Source organism: Podarcis vaucheri, assembly GCF_965113315.1.
Source record: "Podarcis vaucheri genome assembly, chromosome: 4".
NCBI classification, from domain to species: Eukaryota; Metazoa; Chordata; class Lepidosauria; order Squamata; family Lacertidae; genus Podarcis; species Podarcis vaucheri.
Genome location: NC_138762.1, coordinates 47,784,134 through 47,810,940, shown reverse-complemented (window position 1 = coordinate 47,810,940; position 26,807 = coordinate 47,784,134). Strand labels below are relative to the sequence as shown.

General features: G+C 38.5%; 1 protein-coding gene across 1 annotated transcript in view; it reads right to left on the bottom strand.

The window, feature by feature from the left end:
* Nucleotides 1–26,807, bottom strand: part of ROBO1 (roundabout guidance receptor 1) — a gene marked incomplete at its 3' end in the record, with an annotated part of 602,172 nt that overhangs the window by 24,656 nt on the left and 550,709 nt on the right. The window contains exons 12-24 of the mRNA XM_082220668.1: nucleotides 26,339–26,420; nucleotides 26,030–26,198; nucleotides 25,760–25,926; nucleotides 23,977–24,098; nucleotides 22,831–23,062; nucleotides 20,987–21,108; nucleotides 17,556–17,727; nucleotides 14,604–14,801; nucleotides 10,034–10,060; nucleotides 7,489–7,531; nucleotides 4,117–4,271; nucleotides 2,889–3,224; nucleotides 932–1,036 (exon numbers count right to left, since the gene is read on the bottom strand). Coding sequence (XP_082076794.1) covers nucleotides 932–1,036; nucleotides 2,889–3,224; nucleotides 4,117–4,271; nucleotides 7,489–7,531; nucleotides 10,034–10,060; nucleotides 14,604–14,801; nucleotides 17,556–17,727; nucleotides 20,987–21,108; nucleotides 22,831–23,062; nucleotides 23,977–24,098; nucleotides 25,760–25,926; nucleotides 26,030–26,198; nucleotides 26,339–26,420 — 1,930 coding nt within the window. The remainder of the gene's footprint in view (nucleotides 1–931; nucleotides 1,037–2,888; nucleotides 3,225–4,116; nucleotides 4,272–7,488; nucleotides 7,532–10,033; nucleotides 10,061–14,603; nucleotides 14,802–17,555; nucleotides 17,728–20,986; nucleotides 21,109–22,830; nucleotides 23,063–23,976; nucleotides 24,099–25,759; nucleotides 25,927–26,029; nucleotides 26,199–26,338; nucleotides 26,421–26,807) is intronic.

Here is a 26,807-nt window from a genome sequence, read left to right as displayed (position 1 = left end):
TACAGCCTGCCCCCCAAAAATCATGCACCCACTGTTGCCTGGGGCTGCAATGGTGCAAAAATGTGGTTAAAAAGCATGGATCCACATGGATCTTTGCATTGGGTCACCTCCAAATTCACCACCAGAGAACATAGCATGTCCATGGCTACAGCCTGCCCCCCCCCCAAATCACGCACCCACTGTTGTCTGGGGCTGCAATGGTGCAAAAACGTGGTTACAAAGCATGGATCCACATGGATCCTCAGGATCTTTGCATTGGGTCAGCCCAAATTCACCATCAGATCACATGTCTGTGGCCACAGCATGAAGCACAAAAATGATACATCTAATGTTTCATTCAGAATGTTTTTTCCCTTGTTTTCCTCCTCTAAAAACGATGTGCGTGTTATGGTCAGGTGCGTGTTATAGAGCGAAAAATACGGTAATTTCTGGGTCACCTTCAAAGGTAACCCAACATAGAGCACATTACAGTAGTCCAAGCAAGCGATAACTAGAACATGTACCACTCTGGTGAGACAGTCCGTGGGTGTGATTAGGTTTTTTTGTTTCAGGTAAAAGGAATATCATTCCTTAAAAACAAAAACAGTGATCTCATCAATCTCAGATGCTCAATAAACTAACTTCGCAATGTGTGCGCTAAAGCTCAAGGAAGGGTGCAATGAGGTTAGCTCCCCCCATGGATTGGTCATAGATCAGGAAGCACAGACTGCTGGGGAGGCTACAGTGGGTTAGAGAAATGGAAATTAAAACACACATTGCCACAATCACCTTGCAGTGATAAAGTAGGCGCAATCCCACACCCACCAAAATTAAAGAAATTCTAAAGCATATTGCGGAAGAGGCCAAAATAAAACAAAACGGGAGCCTCTTACCCAGGGAGAAAAATATTTGAGGAAATTGGAGATTAGGTGCAGCAGTAGTTCATACTCACCAGATGTACTGCTTCCTCGATCTGAACTGTTGTAGGACCCTCCTGTATTCTGATCGTAGGCTTGGTTGTATGGAATGGTTGGAACATTATCATTTGATCGGTAGTCTGCAATTAAAACAGACTTTTTGAATTTGCATGCATATGCTGCTTGGGTATAGTACTGTGAATGTTCTAACTGCTTACAGCTAAGCCTTAACTTATTGTCTGGTTGCAGATCTGTGTTCTTAGTGTGAAAGGCTGATTTGTTTTTGCTGTGTTTAAATATGTGGCATGTGAGACTATGTAATGGAAGACTGGGAAAATGTTGAACAAAATAGTCTGATCTGAGATTTACCATTTTGACCTCTTTTCCTTTTTCAGCACTTTACACTATCATTAAGGAAGCGTATCTACCGCAGACGTGATTCTCTATACATTGGGTTGTTGTTTTTTAAAAAAATAGATCAGTATTCTCCCATTCGCTTTCTTATTTTCTAAGACAAAACTATCTTTCTGACAATTTACTTCTAGCCTGTGTAACGAGAAATAACCATTTTGATGAGTTCTGCACTGTGCTCTATCATTCCTATTTCACATCCCATGGCTCTGTTTATGATTTGCTTTTATTTGTTCCATGAAATGAATGTCAGCTCCTGGTAATATTCTTGTACTTTACAGATATTTCTTCAGTAAAATTTTATTGTATTATCTGATAAATATTTCACTCCTCTATAAAAGTAAAACACGTTTTCTAAATCCTGAATTCTTAAAATAATCATTTGAATTAGGTAATTAATTTTTTTATCCAGAACTTTATGGAGAGAATTTTTTTCCCCTGGATTTGAAAACCCTAAATTGTGAGACAAAAAATAATAATAATCCCATAAAACATGCAGAAAAATTCAAGGCAAAAATATAATTAAAAACTGTCACTGCTATAGCAAACAGCTAGACACTCATGTCAGATTTATGTGGCCTCTGAACCATTCTGTAGATAAGTAGGTCAGGTAGTAAATAGATTGAATCAACCTTTTGTAATGGAACATGTCCTTTACCTTTTCAATATCACTAGGTGACCATGAGAGCTACAACAATGTGCTCAGAAAGTTCAAAGATAGAACAGGGCCAGCTCCTAGGGATAGCGTTTTGCAAATCGTGTTATTAAAGCAAGCTGCATGGTAGCCTGAAGGACTAGCAAGAAATCACATCACTTCGTTTTCTATAGCCCACACACTACATTAGAGAAATGTGCCCTTAAGGCCAGAAAGCACATTCTGATTTTTCAAGTTAACACTGAAATCAATTCATTTTAAGGTTATAGATCTAAAGCAGTAATTTTAATCCAGAACTGAATGCAAGACGGTGAATGCAAAGAGTAAGTCTAAAATTTATCAGATCAGTTCGTTTCCATTTTTAGCAAAACCCACAATACAATCATACAAAATTTTATATGCAACATTCCAGTAATTTACAGTGATATGTAGGTTAATTAGACTCCATTCACCACTAGAAGAATGGGATGACCTATTTTAAAATTTGACTGCAATGCCTGCACCTTGCATCTCCTTTATGAATTAAAGATGTCTCAATACCAGCCAATCACTCATTTGTTGTTATTAAATTTAAATTAAGCTCAAAGCCATATGAAAATATATTTTATTAAATTCTCTTTTAAGATACAGCTGCTTATTTGTTAGAATAAATTCAATTTCTGCAGATTATTGTAGTGCTAATTAACTCTTTGACACTGTTAATTGGGAATTTCTAAATCTACAAAGGAGCTTAGATTGTTCCACAGTGTTCAGTTCATCCTAACAAGTTCCACACTGCAGTAACCAATTATCAGATCTGTGGACAGATAGAAAGAAATATATGTAGTTATTTTCATTTACACAAGCTGAGACCCTGAAAGGAGAGGTTTATGGAATCTCCATTGCATTGAGAAGGTGGGGGGGGGAGGATACATGAAGTGATTTACCTTTGTTTAATTTGTTTTGTTCCATAATGTTGTACTGAACTGGCGCAACCTCTTGTTTCTGCTGTGCAGATGGCTTCCAGTGTTTTTCATTTGAATCACCACTGCCACTGTTAACATTATTGCTGATGTTTGACTGGATGAGCTGAGTGGTGGCATAAGGTGTAGGCTGACCTGGTTGGCTGACGTATCTTCCATCTTTTAGATTTGGGCTGTTGAAAGTTTTCATTTCATTGATTTTGTTGCTTAAGTCCACATCACCATAAACTGTTGACTCAGGCAGCATCAGGTTTGTTTGCTTGTTCTCCAGCTGATTGTTGTAATTTGCTATACAATCAGCTAACCACAGCAGGAAGGGAAAAGGGAAAATTGTGTTCAGTTAGAAGACTATTTTTAGGTGCTTTTTGGCCTACATGATTTGGCTTTCTGAAGCAGAAATAGTTAGGTGGAACAGAAGCTGAATCAGAATGTTAGCTATAGTAAAATGGCAGCTTAGTTCCATAGGTCCAAAACTATAAGGTGTACCCTTCATATAGGAGTCCCCAACTCCATTTCTCTTTTTACACAGGTACTCTCCTTCTGCAAGGCCCTTGATGGCAGAATCTACTAATTGATCTTAAATTTATAGCTAAATACTGTTCTTGACTAAGTAGCATTTGTACCTGAATACCCACCTGCAGCACTTCACTGTACATTCCAGAGAAAGTTGTACTAGCTTGCTTATGAGTCATACAACATTAGATTCCATAAATAAAACTATGTGTTTGTGAGTACAGAAAGCAGAAGTGACTACTTCTCCTGGAATCTTTATAGACACAAGTTTGTGCCTGGGAGTGGAATATGGGTGAGACAATGCTGTGGGTAACAGATCATAAAAGAGAAGGAATGAGACATAAAATGGATTTGTTTGTGAGTCATCTCCCCGAAAGATGCAGGAATATGTTGGGACGCCTGCTGCCACTTTATATATTCTACAGGATGTTGGGTAAGGATTAATATAATCTAGAAACAATGACGAGGGGATTAAGCACCCAAAGAAGCTGTACTTTGACAGGAGGCAGGAACTCTCTCAAAAGGATCTAAATGTGTGGGTACAGTAGCATAAGTAACGGCAATAGGATAACTTTGAGCAGTAACATGCCCAGATGATATAGACAGCAATAAACAAATAGGAAGGAAACAATACAAATTAAGTTCAAATTAAGTTATTTTAATAATAAACAAGATTTACCTGGGCGACTATATGTAGTGAGGTTGCTGTCACTGTTTCCATTGCCTGATGTACAGCAGTTGATGGAGCAGTCGTTGTGATTATTCCCAGTGTTAGGCCATGTATCTGCAAGCCATGGCTGAGTGGCAGGTTCATTGATGTTTAAAAGGCCTGGCCTTCAAAACACAGAATTACTAATTATCATAAGATGTCATCTTAAAAGCAAAGTTCACATTGAAGTACTGAAAATCGGTCTGGTCTTTGACCGCAATTGTTTGTACTGGAAATTTACTTATTCTTCCTAGTGATACTGGAAACATGAACAGTTGCTAAATGAAATTAGCTGGCAGAGGGAAAGCTTTAAATAAGCAACTATGTGCTGACTTGTATGGGCTTCCCTGTTCCTTCAGGTCTGCTGGAGAGCCTTGTTAGGAGTCCCTTCATAACAACTTGTAACAACCTTTAGGTGTGGAGCAAAAGGTTCCCCAAGCAGTGTTGCTGCAGATTTGGAATTAGCTGTGTATGAACATACATCAGGCGTATTTTACCATTCATCTAAAGAGACTTTTAATGTTCTTAGGCATTTCAGTATCTACAGCTTTTGGTTAAAAAAACAGTACATCTTTATTGGGTAAGAAAACAACTTAGGAGTTGAACCAACTCTTCCTCCCTTAACCATCACAAGTACAGTGGTACCTGGGTTGTCGAACTTCATCCGTTCTGGGAGTCCGTTTGACTCCCAGAACGGTTCGAAAACCAAGGTGCAGCTTCCGATTGGCTGCAGGAGCTTCCTGCACTCATCGGAAGCTGCGGAAGCCGCATTGGACATCCGGCTTCCAAAAAAGGTCGCAAACCGGAACACTCACTTCCGGTTTGCGGCATTCGGGAGCTGATCTGTTCAACAACTAAGCCATTTGACAACCAAGGTACCACTGTATCAATGTTTCCCACTCCTTCCCTTAATGCCCCCAAGACAGCGTTAAAAGCCTTTCTTCTATACAGAGATCTGTGGACATTTTCTAGGACCTTCTTTGTTACTCACTATTAAATTCATGTTGACATTCCATTCCTGCCTTTCATAGTAGTCTCCATTGCACCAACATAAAGTAGTTGGGTTTATGATTGGACAGCTGACAACATGCTTGTTACTCTTTTAAAATAAACCACTCCTAACAATTTTGTCATTAACAACATACATGTTTGATCTCTAAATAATCACACACACATTTTATTTCACAGTGCAAGCACAACACTATTCTCCCTTTCTTTCCTACAGTGTGTATAACATTTGTGAAACTTTCCTCAATTTCATATTAGGCAGGCCATGCAGCGTAGGGGACTGCTCTTTGACACATGGCCAAAGCTCCCTTTGGTATGCAGAAAAACTCCTGCAGTTCTTTGGATACAGGCCACATTCCCCCCCCCCCCATTTCCAGCTTAGCTGAAATTCTTGGAAATTAAAATTACAGAGAACATTAAAAAAACAACAACTATAAATACTAAGCAAAAGTGTTTCTCATTATGCAAAGTACATTATGCTCAGTGAACTGGAATCAACTAATAGTTACAAATGCTTTCTGAATGGATTACTTGGAAAAATACCAATTTGATCAGAAAAAAACTGCTAAGAAAATATTGTTTTTTATGTAAGCATGCCATCTCCAGCTCCATTCCCTTTGTACAGCTGAGGGTATACCTAAAAGCTGGTGCAGAATGTTCCCGTTTTAACTGTCTTGCATTAACTTGGGTGGAACTTATATTCATCTGGATCAACAGCAATAACTCAGAATAGCTCTATCCAGATGCAACATCAAAATGTTTTGGTAATGTGTGCAGAAGCCTGGAGTGAACTTTGGGCTTGTTCACTCCTTCCTCTCTTCTCTTCATATGCTGTGAAAGCTGCCCTTTGTAGTTTGTGGAGAAATCACAATTTGGTGTTCTACTGAACAGGCATACAATGGTTTGTGCTTGTCCTGAAAACTACGGCAAAAAACTAGTAGGAGGTTAAAAAGTGGGTAGGGGAGCTGAAACAACTCAGCTGTGGGAAGGGGAAAACTTAGATTTCACTCCCTTTTGCCCTTTTAAAAGTGCTGTCTACTGTGCTTCCCTCTTCCTTTTTCTTTTTTAAAAAAACCCTATTCCACTCCGCCCCCTGCATCAGGCATACATCCTTCCTAAAATGATTTTAGCTAGCCATGTTTTTTAAAAGCAGCAGACCTCATTTTAGGGAGCGTGCACACCCCAAGTAATCAAAATGTTTGGTTTTTTTTGTCACAATCCAGTTTCCTGCAAGACATGGCATGGAGGGAGGGTGTACAAGGAAGCAAGAACATAATCCCAAGGCACATTAATATAGTAAGTAAATATGCTTTGTTATTATGTGTGAATCAGGCCAGTGTGAGTACAGGGACAGGTACTGCATAGCCCAGAAAGTGGCCATGGGTGCCAGTTTCAGAGCTCTGCATAATTTAGTTCCTTGTTCACACACAAGATACACTAAACACCTTTTTTAAAAAAACAACCTCATTTGGAAAAGAAGCAGAAGTTACTGTTTGACCTATTTGCTAATCTTAGCATTCTGTGTGACATAACTTCTTTCTTTGTGGGTGGCTTGACTGCAGTTGCTATGCATCATTTTGTCTCTGCACCATCATCTGTATAGCCTGACTTGTATTTGACATGACAGCGATTGTATACCTCCATATAGCTTTATTTTAGAGGCACCTTGGGCTGGCTGAAATCCTTGTTAAGAAGCAGCTGCTGTGCTGGGGAGTTGCTGCAGTTGCCTGGACAGCACTGGAGTGACACAAGATGGCAATGAAGTCAGGGCCATGCAGACACACCAGTGTGAGTGCGCAAATGGCTCTGCTGATGTGTCCACACACACCTGACCTCGCTGCTACCCAACGCCATCCAGGTAGAATTGCAGTGACGTCAGTATTAATGAAACACTGTCATTTGTTTGAGAAGAGAATCATTCCCCATTGACCAATTAACTAAAGACTTAGCTATAGTCTAAAGATGGAATTGCATTCATTTCTCAGAACCCGGATTTATCTGTACTTTAAATTTGCAATTCCCAACCAGTAATGATCACTATTCCATTTTTGTTTTCTGTTTTTAAAAATCACCTAAGAGGCAGCTTTCTTTAAGCATGGTTTCCAATTTAAGGTTTTTCTCTTTGCTATCATTACTAAGTGTTTAATCTCCTTAAATGCCACAATTTAGCTACTTTAGCTCCCTTTAATCATCCCCTTATAGCAGCAAGAGTTTTAGTTTGAAGTCAAAGTGCTCCCTCTGCTGTTTGCATTCAGAGATGCAGCTTTACCCAACATATCCTGCAGTTCAGTCTGCATTTTGCATTATATGTAGGAAAACTGTATACAATCTTACCTGCCTCCACTGCTTACAGCTTCACCTCCTCTTTGATAGGTTACTAAAATATAAAATGAAAATATATAGTGGTTAAGTTAATTCTCTGAATGTGCTTCTGTTGGATCCTAGAAAGAAAAATGCTAAAATGTATTTATTTCCTTGTGCCTAGATTACTGTCGGCATAAGCAGTTCCTACCACCAACTCTATACATCCATACAGCCACCTAAAAGCCACTGGAGTTTTAAATGTTTATTTTTCAAAACATAAAATAGCAGTATTTTCTGATGTGTGTGCTGTTGTTTACAAAATGGAATGTAAAACACAACAGATAGGTGTTTCCAAATATATTTATATTTTGGGAAGTATGTCATAAAGACTCGCGCATGAAAATGCGTTTTAAACATGCCCAGACCCAAATACACTTGCTGTACTTCAGCTACCACCCCCAGGTTAAGCAAAGAGTTAAGAAGATTAACCTCAGTGCAAGTGGCGATGGATTCCATAGCTATGCATTTCCCAAACTAGGAATGTGTTTTAAAAGGCAGCCAAATTCTGCTTGTTAGAAGAACTCCAAAGTGGGGGTCTGCAAGGCAGAGATAACCGCTTGCAGCGATTACAATAACAGGATTAAAATGTAGCAGCCAATGGTACATAGGCCTTTTGCTGAAAGTGTTGCTGAAGATGAGGGGTTGTTACCATTTAAATTCAGTGGAACTAAACTAGTTGGATTCTGAATTATGGAACAGAAAAGTTTTAAATTTTAAATACAGTCCGCATTTCAAATGACTCCTTGTCAAATTTCCCTGTTGTCTATTGTACAGCTATCATGTATTGTGCCAAGTATTGATTAAAATATTTTTGTCTTCACAGTTCTAAAAACTTGGCTCCTGCGAGAAATCTGACACCAAGCCTAAACATGCTTAAATTTAAGCTTGCAAATTAACTTAGCAACACTAATAATGTACATAAATTATTTTCTCTGTACAGCCCAGTTGTTAAAAACATGGATTCTGTATGAGGAAAATATGAGAATGTTTAAACTAATGCTGAAGCAAATTTCATATTAATATATGTTAAAAGTGAATGAGAAACAAGGACCAAAACTATTTTAAAAGTTGAAATAACAACTTACTAGAATTACAAAAGATTTTTATAAACATGAAGGAATTCATTCTTTTTTGAGAATGTGAAGTAATTTTCTCTCTCCATCAGCAATATTATTGAAATGTGATTAATCACAAAACAATTTGAGTACAGACTATGTCGTCCATTATAATGCTAAGTAATAAACCATTAGAATGCCTGTTTACTTGCTAATATTATTAAATATTACAATCTTCGGCAGAAATGTGCCGTCAGAACAATGTTTAAATGGGAGTTTGGCATTTACCGTATTTAACATTGATTATTGGGGTTCTAGATAACAAAGCTATCCTGTTAAGGCAAGGTGTTCCACCAATGCAGCAGAACTTCCTCTCCTCATTGTCCGCCCCCCCCCCCAATTTGCGATTGGGGGTGGCACTGGGGAAAGGAGAGTGAGGGAAAGTCATTGTGTTACTGGTAAAACTTCCTTTAATGTAACCCTTTGTCTATTTTTGGTATTCTTTTAAATAACCAAGAGTAACTGACAAGCACTTCATTCTCATGCTTTCAGATCTGTATGGTATAGGGTATAATTATAATGCTAAGGTTCACACAGAATTCCAGGCTACACTCAACAGCATGTGTCCATTGCTTTCACGCTAATGGCATCTTCTATTAATGGCATTTCCTAAAGCATAGAGCTTTCCAATCTAAAGAGAAAAGTTTCAGCATAGACTGAGAACAAAGCTTTAGATATAGTCGTGGGGTTGTATCCAACAGTACTGCTCAATGGATACTTTGCAATAATTTACCCCTTTTCCTGTTGCCCCACATCCCCTAGAATGATCTCTTTGAGCATCCTCCAGAGCAGATTGGGAGTGGGGGGGACATGAGGGGTGTGTGTGTGTGTGTGTGTGTGTTGTAAATAGCTTAATTCCTTGTTCTGATAATGGGACTCTTACCCTCAGCTGAGCAACATGGAAGTCTTACTGTCAGTTGGATACCACACATATAGACATCTCCCAATTTATAAAAATGAAATCCTTTGTATGCCTTTCTGTTTAAGTGTTAAGTAATGTTCCATTCAGAATCATTGGAAGGGAATGCTGCTTGCCTTTATGCAGAGTCCTTTGTGCAGCTACGGCCCATTTTGGTAGAGCAGAACATTATGAACAACTATACAATATACAAAATTAGCAAAAACAAAAAAGCAAAAACCACCCAACCATGCTATACATTAGCATAGAAGATGATAGGATCTCATGTAGTCTTCCAATGGATATCAAACTCAAGCTTTGGACAGCAGTGCGAGATCTGCCAAATTGGTAAAATGATACTAAAGATATGTAACAAATACTACTCATACTACTCGCTGTGTAATATTGTGCCTGGTTATATGAGGGAAGAAGAAAAAGAGACAGTGACACAGTATCACACAGGCACATGCCAATCAGACAAGGGAAAAGTGCAAATATATACCTGTTGGTGTGAAGGTAAAAGACGGGACTGAAAAATCAAAACACAATAAAAACTGGTTATTAAGCTGAAGAAAGAAAAAGAGACCACACAACATTAGTATAAATCAGGGCAAGAACAGAACATAAAAGTAAGAGTAAATATGTCCAAGACATACCAATATGTGAATAAAACAAAATTTGTTATTTAAAAAGGTGACTTGTCTCCACAGAAGAAGAATAACATTCTAGTATAGTGTGCTCTTGAGGGAAATAGTGTGTGGTTTAGCCTCTAAATGACCTTCTCTTTAGTGCTTTCTGTTTTGCTGCAAATCCATGTACAAACAAAAACCCTACACTATTTAATCATATATATATATATATATATATATATATATATATATATATATATATTTGCTTTCGTAGATTTTCACGGGTACAGGAATGCAGGTTTTGGTGTCTTCGGGTGTCTTCCCGTGTAAGAGTCGGGGTGTCTGTGCGACGTTTCGACGAGGTCTCACTCGTCATCTTCAGGCTGGTGCTTTCGGCTTCTTGTATATATATATATGAATGAGAGTGATGGTTACTTTTCCCAGTATCACAAGGACACTTAAGCATTTAAGTAAAGAGTAAGCTATTACTAGGAGTAACAAAGTATTATGAAAATGTGCTAATTTTCCATTACTTGCACCCTAAAAGTGTGTTGTGCTTTATTGTAACAGCTGCTCAATATCACAGCCTTTTAAAAAAACTAACTGTTATTAATATAGAACACACAATAACTAGGATTTTTTTATGCTTCAGTTTTTGAGATGCTTTTGTTATTTTAACCTAATAATGTTAATCTGCCCTGTAGATTACCTGCTGTAGTAATCTTTCCTGACTCACCAGCCTATGAGTTTAAATAAAAAGTTTCAGAATATAATAATTCTCACAGCGGAAAAACCTTCATTTTCACAGCCCCTATAGATCTTAATTTAATCAATAAGGCCTCTAATCAAACAGCAGACATCCAGTGCAACATCTACTCAGTCCCCCCTTCCCCCCCAGCACACACTTCTCTCTTCTTTGAACAATAGAATATATTTTCTGTACTGCTAATGGGAAAAAGGAAGCCATGAAATGCTCCTTAATTCTGAGCAAAACAATGAAATGCAAGAAAAGCTTCACAATCGTTTCTAAATGTGTTTTGGCCTTGAAATTTAGGTTAGCAGGCGGACCACAAAGGGATGATGGAATGGCTGAGATACGGACACATCAACAGCCTTTTCCTTCCCTTTTTTCTTCCTATAGATCTGGGTTTTTTATATTAGGATCTAGGGTCCTTAAGTCTTTAAGGAGATAGAAAAGCCTAATTTAGAACATGCTGCATATGTGTTGCTGTTCTTATCAGGTCACTTTATTTCTAGGAATAATTGTGCTGGAGAAAAAAAGGAAAGAAAAATCCAAACAATTTAAGCACTGGCCTTCATTTGCAGCAGTGCAATTTTTATCACAGGGATCCTATTGTGATCTCTTTCTGCTGGTTCTTTTCAGATAGTCAATGGAATTTAGTATCATTAAGAAAGGAAATACAGAGCCACAGTAATAAGGATTTCCACCAAACACACAAAGTAGTGCATTTTAAAACAGCGTTGCTTGTGAATGACTACATCAGCTCTACATCAATTTGCAACAACAAAGAAATGGAAAAAGATGAAAGGTTCTTGTCATTTTTCTGTGAACTAAATACTCAATATAATTTTGTTCTGTAAGAAAATAAACAAAAGTCAATCTAAGTGAAATCTTCATATCTCACACAAAAACTTAATTATCAAAGCTTAGTTGATAAAAATGCTTATTGTGCCCACTGGCGCTAATGCAATATGTATGTATGTGTGAATACAGAAATATTTTAACAGTTGTCAAAGCCTCAAGTTAGATGCTCAAAAAGGGGGGAAATGAATTAATGAAGTTCACTGATCCTCAGCTTTTATGGTGACATGTCTGACTTCATGCTCTGTATATTGACAGATTATTATTTTTAAATGATTTACATTTCCTTGAAGATGATGTTTCCCTTCAAGTGTGTTTAATAACCTTGTTTTGGTGAACCTTTACTAATGAATTCATTCTGAAAGTTAATAAAAAATTGCAGAGTCATTATAGACATTTGTAAGACACACAAGACTGAAAACAGCATAAAACAATAGACTATCAGATTTTTTAACATTCCATGCTGTGGATTTAGCTTCTTTTATATCCAACAGTATTAGTCTATTAGAAATGTTTATAAGAGATGGCATTTCACCATGCAATTAGTAAAGCTAAAAGAAAACTGGTTAAAACAGTACAAAGGCTTTCACTTAACTTTCACAGAGGTATATTAACAGACACAAGTTAATTTCAGTCCCAGCTTCATTTTGTCTGCATATGTTATTTATTGGACCACAGTGATGCCACTAGTTGTCGCTTCTATTTTACTTTGGATCTTCCTGTTTTCAACACTCTGTGTGCTAAGAGACACTGAGTTTCTTAAGTGTTCAAACCCACACTACTTTTGCTAAAGTTGTTTAAAAATGTTACCTTCATTTAATGACCATGTTCAGAATTTTGACTACTGAAAGATTTGTAGACCATAAGCACGCTGAACAAGGCCATTACTTTGTTGTGTCCAGTGGCTACCAGACAGTGCGAATAAAACCTGTTAAACATTAATAAGAAGGATCTGGATTGTTTGGTGGATGAGGATATTAAGTATTCAAAACGGCAAGGTGTTAAACAGCTTCCGATCTGTGGCTGATTGACCTCTGCTCTAAAAACCAAACTACATGGAAAAAAAATCAGTAATTACTGCCTCTTTCTGTTTAACAAAGTGGTAACATTGCATCTTCAGGCATCCTTGGTTGCGACTGCACCTCTACTCCAGGGGCTGTCAACATTTTGGGCTCTTTGGGCACATGTAGCACTCTGAAAAAAGGTGTGTACCAGTCACAAAATGGCTGCTGTGGGGCATGAAAAAGTGAATAGTGGAGAAATAAGATTCTAAAATGGTTCCTCTTGTGTTTGATCCTTAGATAGGATTTTCCCCAAGCCACCGTCAAATTGCATCTGTTTCCAAATCGCAGAAGCAGCACTTGTCACAAAACATGGATCTGTGGAGTGAATCCATATGCCATAGTATCTCTGGCATGTGCTATATAGGTGGTTTTTACAGTGCAATCCATAGAAACCATTGATGATGGCTGGGATGCATCCCTTGTAAAAATCATGAGGATACATATTGGATACATATTTTTGTATTGTGGTGGCTTCTTTGATGCTTTTCTCCACCTGTACTTTCATCCATCTCCTATTTTTCTGTCTCTAGCAAGCCCATTTTCTGTAGCTTACTGCCTCCTCTTCTTCAGATAGGGTTGAGAAGAGAAATTGTGCAGAGGAACTGAACATTGTAGAGTGACTGAAGAGGAACTGCTCTGAGAACAAGAACAATAAAACCTTGTCCAGACTTCCAATTTTTGTTTCAGTGGGTTCAGGTCCTCTTGTTGGTGACAGAGAAGACTCTGGCAGACATAGAAGGTGTCCACCTACAGGTGCTAGGTTGGAGACCTGAAGTATAGGCTCTTGCTGATCTGGTTTTCACCATTAGCTATGGTACCGACACACGGAAATCCATCTCATCATTAAGGTAAATGCACCCGTTTCACTACTTCTCAGAGATAATATTGTTGGCCCTGTGTGGCCCTGGGCTGAGGACTGGTTTTGCACAAACTTCTAGATACCAAATTAATACAAGTAATGTTGGTAGATTCCATATTCTTAACAAATGAGTACACCTGCCATTAACAGAATCCAAGCTTGCCTGGTTTTAACCATCCAGTGAGGTTTGGAAAACTAAGTGCATTGCATCATCTGACGCTTCACATAGCAGTGGCACCCAGGAATATTTTGAGGACTTCCATTCAGTGAGAAGACTCTGACCTATTTCATCACTTTTAACTGTCATTCCTGCTTCACAATGTTGAGGCCAATAATATCTTCAACATGCAGCACTTGATGACTTTCTAAAAGCTTCAGCTAAAACAGAAGCATCTTTTGAAACGTGTGAGGTGATCAGCACTGCCTTACAGGCAGAAATAAAGTTGCTGTAAAGATTGACCTATATATTTATTAACTCTAGATTTAAAGATACCTATAAGATGTCTTCTCTCATCCATGCCCTCACAGTCTGTCCAATTATCTAAAAGAACCTTCTATAAATTACATTGTGTGCTAAAATTAGGATAGGCAGGGTACATTCTTCATAACTGTTATGTAGTAATAAAAATCCCACAACCACCTAATACATGAAAGCATTTTTCAAGAAGTTTTAAAAATGTAAAGTTTTAAAAGCTGTATTAAATCTCACAGGATAGTTATTAATTTGGTTTTTCATTTATTGTTAACCAGTCTGTGTCTGACAGAGACTATGTGTGATATCCAACTAAATCATACTCAAAATAGACCCAATGAAAGATTTGGGTCTCTTCTGAGTAAGGCCAATGCTTGCTATCAAGTTATAAATTCAATTAAATAACAAATACTTCAGATTATATATAAAAGGGTACAAAAAATACCTTTTCTGATACCAGCATAAGTACTAGCGAGTCCATTGCGCTTCTTTCGATGACGGTATAACCAAATGCTGAAAACCATAAGGATAATCCAGCAGGCAGCACCAATTCCAGCAATGAATGCTGGCTGTTTTACAACATCTGAAATCTGTTGGGCTAAACTGACTTGGTCTTCTGGTGACACAGGGTTTCCATGAGAATCTGAAGAAACATACCCAAAAGTTGAAAGCACAAATATGAGGCACTGATGTCATGGGATTTGAATGCTACATGATGTTTGAGCTCCCCCCCCCCCCAATCAGATGAAGTCTAGAAAGTTCTGCCATGTATTCAATTGGTTCTCCAGGATTCATTTCTGGAAGTGTGCATAGTTCCCTGTGGACACACTAATAAAAAAGCCATGCCTGTTTGGCTTGATACATAAACTTCATAGTAAATTGAATATTCCACAATTTATAATTTTCAACAAATAGATATTCACTGAACCTTATTGAAGAGCCTGATATGTATGCAATCTTCCTGTATCTCAGGGTTTTTTTATGTTCAGTTTAGCAACTATATCTCAGAATCCAACTTTTGGTGGGGAGAGCACTTACTATTTTATTTATTGAATTTATATACCGCTCTATACCCGCAGGTCTCAGAACAACACTTCCGAATTATAAAGTGTACAACATTAAAAACCCACCGACAATCTTTAGCTTGCTTATTGTAGGATAACAGCTATACAAATACACATGTATGCAACATACCCAAGCCAAAAACAGATATATACTCTCTGTAAATATGCTTGGAATACCTCTGCTTGGAATTTCTCAGGACTGTAACACAATCAGTATAGAGTATTCAACATTTCTTATGTTCACAATAAATTAATGTGGAAACTGTAAAAAAGATCACAATTGAATTCTAACAGTCACCCAGGGAACAAGGGGCAAAAAAAGCCCCCTGCAACATCACCAGTGGGTCTCTGTACAGTCAGTCCAGTGCAGGGGTTGTGACTTTAAGCACAAAAGAACATCAGGGAGTACAGATACTTGCAGTTGCTAGCAGATCATCATGAAAGGCATGCTAATTAGTTCACAAATCACACCTCATAATGGGAGCTGTTAGAGCAATAAAAGTTCAAGGAGAGTTGCTTGTATTCATTCTCTTGGGATGTCTAAGGCATGAATAATACACTTAACATTTATAATTATTTGAGTGAAGCTTCTCATAAATGCATGATGTGTATTCACACAGGTTAATATGTTTATGAGAAACATTAATTTATTGGCAAAATGAGGTGCCTCAAGACCTGTCTGGTGCACAAAACTGAAAGAGCCACAGGAAATCAATTGGCAATCAGTTATTTAATGCATCATCTACTATTCTCTATAGGTGCACCCAAATGTACATAATTTAGTGATGACCCAGCTACGGAAGGGTACTCACAGCATTTTTGGCAGAAGCACAATCGCCTCCCCAAGATTAGCCTCAGGGGAAACCAATCCTTCCAGTTTGCTGCTAAAAGGCAATTTTCGCAGTATGCATAGGTTGATGTTTGTGACAATACTGAAGTCACTTGGAGCAGTTCTTCCAGGTTTTTAAAAAGCAACTGTGTGTCATTTGAAATATAAGTGCCAAACAAAATTGTAATTAGATCAATGTGCAACGCATTTCATTTAAAATGTTTTTGTGGGTGGGTAGGTGCTTACATTTTTTTAAACAAATAGCAGCAGCCCACCTGAAGATGATTTTAAGTGAGGTTTAGGTTAGGTTTATTAAATTTATATCACTGCCCATTAAGAAAAGTCACCAAACAATTTACAAGCAAGTTGTGTATTTTTTAAGTGAAAGGGTATGTACTACTCTATAAACAGAGGCAGAAAGATAAGTCTTTTTCAATGCCTTCACCACCACAGCAAAGGCTCAACAATGAGCACACACTTGTGTCCCATTGTGTTAATCTGGAATCTTCTTCCACTTGTGTTCCAGCCATCTTCTAACCTGCTTCATTGCTTTCAGCTCCGCAATAGACCTGGGCTCAACAAACTGGAAGTGAGCACTTGTGCTCCACAGATAAGTCAGGGTTTCAAGCATCACCAGATCCATCAGCCAGAAGAGACCCCAGAACTGTCTAGAACACAACTCTGCCTCAATTTTAGTAGGTCTCATGCCTCTCCAGAGGGAGAAAGTCACTGACAATCTGAATTGAATTAAACAAGGCACCGGGAGTTGTGTGATCAGCCTTCTAATAGCTTTTTTATTTGTGCTGAAGTGGGAAAGTTGTTACCCTTCTATCAGGCTGTTTCCCCCATAACACCAGTTTCTATGGGTGACTTACAATAAACGAGTAAAACAAAGAAACAAATGAAAAACAATTAGCAAAACAATTAAAGATGAAGATACAATATCAAAGCAACAAAACAGGACTTGTCTCATCCTCAAAATTGAAAGTAGATATAAAAAACAAAAGCCTAGACAAATAGGCTTAAAAGGCTTGGGTGTTTCAAAAAGAGTTTTCTAGTGCCCTGAAAAGATCACAGAGATAGTGCATGGCAAGCCTCATTGGAATGATCGTTCCACTACTGAAGCCATTTCTGAAAAGGCCCTCTTCCCTGGTGGTTAATTGCCTCACTTCATTCTTCAGGGTTTTACACAAAGCAGGGCCTATGAACAGGATCTTAAGGTTCAGCTAGATACATATGGGAGAAGCCAGTCTGGTCCCAAGCTATTCAGAGCTTTAAAGCTTATAAGTAGCCTTTAAATTTGGCCTAATAATGGGCTGGGATGGGAAGAAGAGTTTCTGCAGTGCTTCCAAAATGAAGAGAGTTTTATTGGCAGAAGCAAATTCAACTCACTCAGTGATTCTTGCCTCATCTGATTAAAACAATGCAGAACATCTGGATTTCCCCTGCCCCACATCAAACACTAAATGTAAAACAAAGCAGGAAGTTATTACAAATCACTTACCTAACTGAATAAATTGTGGTTCGCTTTTCACTCCAGCTCCAGCTCCAGTACTTGCTGCCACTTCCACACTGTATCGAATACCAGGCACTAAAGACGGGATTACTACAGAAAATGTGGAACCATCCACTGTCTTATTTATGTGGTATCGACTTTCATTGCCAAGGCACCAGATCTGCAAAGAAAAAAAAGCAACTCTCATGTGCACATAGGCTTTGAAATAAATAAATAATGATATAAAATGTGCCATATGGCATTTACTGATTTACATAGCAAGCTGCATTTAGCTAAGTTAATAGCTCTGTTGTAAAAGCTGTTAATAAACTGATATAAACACTATTAAAAACGAGCCATCTGAATAACTATCTGAATAAGGTTACCTGATAATATACAACACTTTTTGTTCTATTTTTGAAATTTCAAAACTGTCCATATGGTAAGTATTAATGCAGCAAAATTCAATAGTCTACAACTGTGGGAAGTAATACATGGCTTCCCCCAAGGTCCATTGCATTAGTAAACTGTTATTCTACTCCTTGCCCAGTATGCAGAGAATACAATTTCATCTGTAACACTCTAAACAGACTCAAACAGGAATGAACAACATTCTTTATAAGGATATACCACATTAATTATTTATTTCCTTAAACTCATACCCTTCAAGGGTTAGACAAATTCATGGAGGGTAATGTTTTCACAGGCTCTTAGACATGATAACTATATTGTTGTTGGAGGAAGTATGCCTCTCTGTGGCACATGGCACAGGCAGGACAGCATAGCTCACCTGCATTCTGAACATTGAGTGTCACTCCTGGTTCCTCAGGGGAGAGGTATGAAGATGGATGAAGAGCTCAGCACAGTCAGGCATGGTGGCATTGCGCTGAACACCCTGCGCCTCACCTTTCTCAGGGCACTCGGCATTCAAAAGAACACATGGATGTTCAGAAGACAGGTGAGCAGTGCCTCCCTGACAACAGCTACTAATACCAGTTGCTGAGAATCACTAGCAGAGAATGTGCTGTTCCGATCAGGTCCTGCTTGCAGGCTTCCCATAGGCGTCTGATTGGCCACTGTGAAAACAGGATCCTGTGCTATATGAGTCTTTGGCCTGATTCAGCAAGGGCTCTTCTTATGTTCATATGAAACCTGTTCCTTTTCTTGGTGTCTGCTGTGGTGGGCTTTAACAGACCTGAGGCTGTCTCTTGACATCCTTGGAAAGCTGGCCATGTTCAGCTTCCAAAAAAAGCAGGCAATTTATGTTATACCTGGGGGAAGAACAACAACCACCCATAAGTGGCCACTGTTTGATCAGGTATGTAGACACCATCTGGTCACAGGTGATCAAATAATCTTTAGTTTTATTATAATAAAGGATGATCTCAGACTTTGAATTCTCGTCTGAGATTGCTTTGTCCTTAAGTTGTTCACATCTGCCTGTCTAGAGAGACAATGGAAGAGTGTGCCTTCAGTGGTAAAGTCAAACTGTTGGAGGGTTACAACGCCTGCTGTGGCTGTAGAGACTGATCTGGGAGAGACATGGTTTACTGCAGTTGGGGCAGATGAAGGTGTCTGCTTTTGCAGCTACAGGTGCGCCATGGTATTTCTTCCCTCTGCACTCCTCCCAGCCGTCATCCCTTCTCTGGTCACTGCTGTGGGTACACAACCTGTCTGTCTCCAGGTGCTGCTATCATCTGCAAGGGGTTGATGTTGCCAGCCTTCATGTCAAATTTGCTGACATCTTTGTAATACAGAGTTTATCTGCCAACAAGCCTAGTACCGAAAGCCAGTTCCCTGTAGAGCACATCATTGAGGGTCTTGCAATCTTCCATCTTGTGTACGTGCCCAAACTAGCACAGAGGTCACTGAGACAGAAGTGCAAACTTGCTGGGAATGTGGGCTTGGGAGAGCATATCTTTGTTTGAGACTTGCTATGTGATGGCTAAAAGCTGCCTCATGCAGTGCATATGGAAGGCATTGACACATCACTCTTGGCAGGTGTAAGTTACCCATGACTCACTTCCATAAAGTAGTACGCTCAACATGCAAGTCTGGTAGACCTTCATCTTACATCCTTATATGTTACTGAATAATAGCTGTCCTTCCTTTCTTGGCACATAATGTACTAGTGGCAAATCTTGAAAACAAAAAATTCTCCTGTGGAGACGTCTGGATTTGTGGGCAAAGAATTCTGGAGGAATTTCTAGATAGTTCATTTTTAAAATCTACCCCCTAGAGCAGTGATGGCCAAACCTGGCCCTCCAGCTGTTTTGGGACTACAACTCCCATCATCCCTAGTCAACAAGACCAGTGGTCAGGGATGATGGGAATTGTTGTCTCAAAACAGCTGGAGGTCCAAGATTGCCCATCAGTGCCTTAGAGTCAAGTCACTTGACTAGTGACACACTAGTGAATAAGTTGTTACATTCCATTCTATAAACCTGTATATGTCTTTGTTAGCGTCTCAGGCATTGGTCTGGTTAACACAAAATGCTAAGCCAGAGACCAACAAACCAACCATGGCATTTTTCCAAATAGTGTTTTAATAAGCACAAGGTAAAAAAAACCTTTCTACTTACTGATGTGCTTGGAAGGCAACCAACTTTTCTTGCTGACTTTATCACTTTTGTTTTCTCTACTAATGGTGTTTCTATTAAGTTTTCATTTCTAGGTGTGTAATAATGTTTTAAATTATATATATATATAATTATATCCTTATGTGTATGTAGTACAGCATTGTTAGCTGCTCCATGTTCCTACTGGGAGGAAGGGCAGGATATAAGTATGAGGAGAGAATGCCTGACCTGTGGAAAGGAAGTTGACTAGAAGGGATGGAGGGCAGCAGATTAATAAAAAATCAGATAAGATAAAATCAGATTAGAAATATGATAGATTGTTTTATATTATTGCACAGTGGCAAATGTAAAGAATGTAACATGATAAGAAATTTTTCTTATGTTTTCCTAACAGTGCTTCCAAAAATTTTCACATCAGCCATGTTCTTATCAATAAGAATTTTTTAAAACTAGAAGTAAAATTAGTACATTTCCCATATTCCTAAAATGACAAAATCTTACACTTGGCTTACTCTTATGTATGTCCATTTCTTATGATAACTTACTGGTGTCATAATATGCTTGTACACAGTCACTATTCTCTTTTAATTTACGCCTGCAGTTCTCTTATAAAGTAAAAGGAGGTGAGCAGTTTAAGAGTGAATTAGCATACTTTATAGGTTTCTGATTGCACATCACTATGTTTATTTACTAGTACAACACAAATGCATATATGAAAATTTTAAACGAACAGACTTAAAAGATACGGGCATATCCTTTTATTATGGTTTGATTTTTACCACCAGATGGAGCCAAGAAACCACAAACAAATTCTCTGTCAATAGCTTGCCAATAATTTGCCAGGTTAGAACTAGATATTACCTTGTATTCCTGAACCATCCCATTCTGCGTCTCCTCTGGGGGAGGTTGCCATGTTATTACAATCGCAGTGCCATTTCCATCGTTCTTAGTTACTGAAACACTTTGTGGAGGAGCACTTGGAGCTGTTTGTGGGAAGAAAGGATGGTTGTGATTAAAGCTGTTTTTTCTGTTTCATTGTCACTGAGCAGTGCTTTTAAAAGGCTACAGCTAAGGACGCAGACAATACTGATTTGGCGACACACAGATGTATTTTCCTGTATATAAGACATCCCCTACTTTTGGGGACCCCAAATTTAGAAAATGGGCATATGCACTATCCATGTATAAGACGCCCCCAGATTTTTAACCTTATTTTAAAGTAAAAAATATTTGTCCCGTGGTATCTGGTCAATTGGGCTTTTGAAGATATAATACTAGTTTTGAAAAGTTTCTTCAACAAGATGCCTTGACAATCTTTTTTGAGGGGGAGGAGTATAATTTAAAACAAACTATTTCCCAAAGGTTGATGTGATAAACTGAACACATGATGATCCAAATACCTCAAATATTAACTGAGTTTCTGTAAATCAAAGAAAGAGTATACAAATCGATTACAATAATAATAATAATAATAATAAAACAACAACAACTCTGGACAACATCTGCCACCTATTTAAATCATGCTTTGGAGTTTGTATAAGAAAACAAAACAAACCAAGTGCACAAACAGTGGTTACAGACTTAATGTGATGAACTAGCTACTAATGATCACAAATTGCCCGTGTGCACATGATCTGTACAAGAAAATCCACACTGTTCATCCTTCATATGTTGGTGGTTTGTGTTTGGATACAAAATAAGCTCTCCAATTAAATATTTGAACTGACCCCAAAACAAAGCAAAACAAAACAAAACAGGCAGGTAATTTAGCTGTGAGTGCCCATTCTTTTTCTTGGTCTAAGGACAGACCTACAAAAGGAAAGAACAGAAGAACTACAAAATGACTTTGGGCTCATATAGAATGAATATTCCATGATCAATAAGGAAATTGTTCTATTGGCCCCTGAAATTTACTAGAAAAAGGTTCAAGTGCAGAAGAATGTACCTTGCAAAGAAATACTACATCAAAAACTGAAGGGGGAGAAGGGTATTGTGTCTTACACAGACCCATTCCACACATCAAACGTTTTGTTTTCCAGATCCATGGGCTCAGAAGACCCATCACAATCAACCACTTTCCATTCAGCACTTAGAATTCCACATACTCTAGCTCTGCCTATATCAGGCATTATGTTTAGCATCCACAGAGGTGTAATCACATTTGGTGGGGTGGGGAGAGGGGGTTTGTTGAGCATATTTATATATAACACATACCAATAGGAAGGAGGCTAAGTGTTGCTAATTTAACTCATGCTTATTGTCTTCATTCATGATCTTCAAATCTCTTATCATAACTAGTGAAGATAGGAAGTCCCCTAATATGTAAACCGCAGCTCTTTCATGGTTACAGCAGCGTCTGCCATCTACTCTAGACAGTGATTTTCAAGTGTCTGAATTTGACACAAAGTCATTTGTGACCAGACCATGAACTCAACAGAAAGAGACGGAGGGGAACTTCACAGTTCCTATTATGTCTTTGGGGGGATTTCCCATTCACATGCTTTTGAATATTTACTTCTGTCTCAACAAACAAATCACATAATGATCAGCCCTATGCATTGACAGTTCTCTTTTGTGGCAGAGGGCTGAGTTCCAATAAAAAAAACACACACTTCAAAGAACATCAAGCCATAAATACATCAGGGGGAAACAGGCAAAAAAGTAATTCAAAAAGATAATATGAAGACAGCCATGCTGCTACTTGCCTTCTTCCAGAGTTTTGGCAAATTTCACTTCACTATCAGCTCCTTGAAACTCGTTAAAAAAAGGTCGAGCTTTGATTTCATAGTTCACTCCTTTTTTGAGCTCAGGAATCACAACACTGTTTTTTGTTGGTGTCCTTACTTCAAAAATCAACCACTCAGATTCTCCTTGAGAACCAGCTGTTGGCCTGTACAAAATTTTATATCCCTGAATATATTGAGATTGTTGGTCAACCTTAAATGTGGAGATAGAACAGCCATATTAATACATTAGTAAGCATCAAGTGTAAACAGTTTTAGGTGCTAATGCATGTTAGCAGTCACAGAAAACCATGGAGCTTGCTCATTTTTGTATTTTCCCTGTTTCTTGGTAGATTAATACTACTAACCTCAAATGGCAGCACAGCTCTGTTCAACTGTGATCTAATAGGCTACTTTAAAAACACTGAAGTGATAGCACTTGCCCAGTGGGATTTTATTTATTTTTCTCTGAACAGTAGGCCCTCGTGACATATTGCAAACTGTTGTTGAAAGTCCCTTTCATTTCAAAAACTTTTTCTTGTTGTGCATTGGACAATAGAAATTGAAAGCTCCCTGAGTCATGGGCAGAGAGTTTGGATTAAACATAAGAGATCCAAGTTAAACAGACATTTATTTTATTTTTTATTCCCAAAGCTTTTATTTTCAATCTTACTGTATGCCCCCCTCACCACACACTTAAAAAAGAAGAAGCCATATTCCTGGTTTTTTTGTTTAAGGCTGCCCTGTTCTGGTCCACTTACAAATTCTAAGAAGAAGAATTCTGCATTCCTGCATTGCAGGGGGGTTGGACTAGATGACCCTTTGGTCCCTTCCAACTCTACGATTCTATTATTATAAGAATCACTAAAGTCTCTTTAAGAAGAAGAAAATATGTGAACTGAAAAATGTAGCAAACTGCAAATGATCCTTCTCTGAACATGACATCAGAATGCAACCCAACAAGTGTATGTGTGCACGTGTGTATAGCTTGCTTATTAATTAATAGCAATTAATGCTCCTAATGCCTTAGCAACAACTGTTCAGAGTTTATCATGAGTATGTTGTTGTATTTTGTATGCTGTTGGGAAAATTCTTTTTATAAGCTACTAGCACTTTTGCTTTACTTACTGTCCAATGAACTTCAATTGAGGAAGAAGAAAGGATTGTGGGATTATGGAGATGTAGAACAACATCACCCAGCTCCCGCTGTACTTGTTTGTGATCCACACCCTGACTTGTAGGTGGAACATCTGTAACAATGTCAACAAACTATTGTTAACCTTAAAAGATACATGACAGAGACTTGAAAAACAGGTTTGATTGTACCACTGAGTGTATATTTTGCATTGCATCCAAGCTAGAATGGGGACACAATCAAGAAATAAATCAAGGGTCGATACATTGGGTTGGGAATTATTTTGTATGGCTTTGGTGGCCAATCAAATTTGTTATTGCTAAGATACTCCCGTCTCCCAAGGTTTGGGGTCTTGCACCTGATCTGAGAGCCAGTGTGGTGTAGTGGTTAAGAGCGGTAGTCACGTAATCTGGGAAACCGGGTTCGCGTCTCCGCTCCTCCACATGCAGCTGCTGGGTGACCTTGGGCCAGTCACACTTCTGTGAAGTCTCTCAGCCCCACTCACCTCACAGAGTGTTTGTTGTGGGGGAGGAAGGGAAAGGAGAATGTTAGCCGCTTTGAGACTCCTGAAGGGGAGTGAAAGGCGGGATATCAAATCCAAACTCCTCCTCCCCCTCCTCCCGCTGCAGCTTTGAAATAAACACAGAGCCAAGGAGGAACTGAAGTGCCTTTATCTGTCATCTTCCTCCAGCTCAGGGCATGCTGTCTTTCTTTCCCTCTGAACCTGCTGGGCAGTTGGAGCTCCAACTACCTGGCAGGCAAAGAGACAAGCTTCTGTGCCTCCAACATTACTCTCCAGTAATGCTCAGTACGCCTACATTTTCCATATTTCCAAGCCACTATAATTGGAGCAGCAGTGGATGTGGTTTGAGCGTCTGCAGTGGAAAGGGGAATTCATGAAAATTGGGGAGAAACTTGCATGTGTGGAAGTTCTTTTCCACTTTTGCAGGGTACTGCTGGATCCAAGTAGATAAAAATATTGTTGTTATATACAAAGAGAAGCATTACAAGTGGGTCAAATAATTCAATTAGTGGATCACAAAGTTTGGAATAATCTTCTGAATTAAAAGTAATATTGATTTTTCTTGGTACACCCCCAACATCATCTTTGGCAGACAAAAATGTAGCTCATCTTAATACTGTGTCTGTTCTGCAATAATCCATGACTTCTGCCCTTAGTCCTTGGATAGCCAGTGCCCATAAAAATAAAGAATTCTAGGGTAGATGGATTAATGATATGACTCAGTTTAAAAGCATCTGCTTATATTTTATCTCTCATAAAATGGTACTGAATGCCACACAAATGTATTTTGGCATTGCGGCTTGTTTTCCCCACCCCATTATGCTGGAAGGCAAGTGAATGACTTGATTTAATGACAACTTATGTTTAGTTAGCATAGCACCTAACTTTTAATTGTAAGAAACAGATGATTTTTGAAAACTAGTAACTCTGCTGGCACATTTTCTCAGAGAAAACTGTGTACCAGTACTTATCCAGATTTTGATTTGATGTGAAGCTACAGAGGCTACTGCCCAGAAATAAACTGTTTAGATTAAAAAAGTGGTTTGTTTCTCAGTAGGATCTGCTATAGATGTTTCCTCAGCATTAAGCCCCTTTTTGGTTGACAGCCTTGTTATCTATTGCTGCATACAGAACAAGAGCAGATAGTGTACTAACATTATTTCCTAAAATGGGTGTTTCTTTTCTGTTTCCTTTCAGTGAAGCATATCTAAACAAATGGTTGTCTTTAGTTCAGTCTTAAATACATGTTTTACCTTGTGTTTTCACTGGGTCAGATATTTGGCTGGGATCACTAATTCCATATGCATTGGCTGCCCGCACAAGGAAGAGATAAATTGCATTTGATTTCAGACCTTTAACTGCAAATGTTTCTGTTTTCACATTTTCTGCTACAGTTTGCCAGCTGCTGCCAGCTGCATGGCTAGGGATAAAGCACACACACACAAGCAGAAACAGGTTAGTACATGCCTGTAGTTTAAGAACCTAAAACATAAGCACAACCAGATCACATAAAGACATAATACCTGAACGCCTCTATTATATAAGAGGTTGGAGTTGCACCTGAATTCAAATTAGGCTTCCATGATAGTGTTACTGTATTTTTGCTGACGTCGGTAACTTCAGGTTTTGATGGTGCACTGGGAATCAAGTTAGGGTCAGTGGGTCTTGGCGGCTGCACTGGAACTCCAAATTCTAGTGAACAGTGATAAAAGTTCAAAGCTGACATATGCTCATCAGTGTGCTCACATTAGTATATATCATTTATTACATAATCAGAGAGCCATTAGACTGTAATTACTTATTTTTATGGTTTCTCCTCTATCCAGATTTACCTTGTACTTCAATGTAAGCACTCCATGATGCTTCACCACTTGGGGTGGAGGCAATGCACGTGTACCGACCAGTGTCACCAAGCTGAAGGGGGAGAGAAAGAAAATATTTGAAATAGTCTGAGACACAGAAGATTTGATGTCATAAATGAATATGCATTAACTCACCCAAGGTCCCCGAAATGAAAATTTGTTAGAAGAAAGTGATACTCAATTACAGTAAATTAAAATGCAATAGTTGAGCTCAAATTTTAATTGGGCTTCTGTACTCATCTTAGAATACAGGATTAAAATATTTTATTTTCAAATGTTCTATGTTGTGGTCCCTGAAGACCTCATTGATTGAGCGGGGAAATATGGGATAAGGTGGTCTATAGTCCAACTTCTCAGTGTGCATTTGTATTCCTTTTAAAGGATACACTGGAGGTTGCTAGGGAGGATACCTCTCCACCATCAATCAATGTGTCAATGT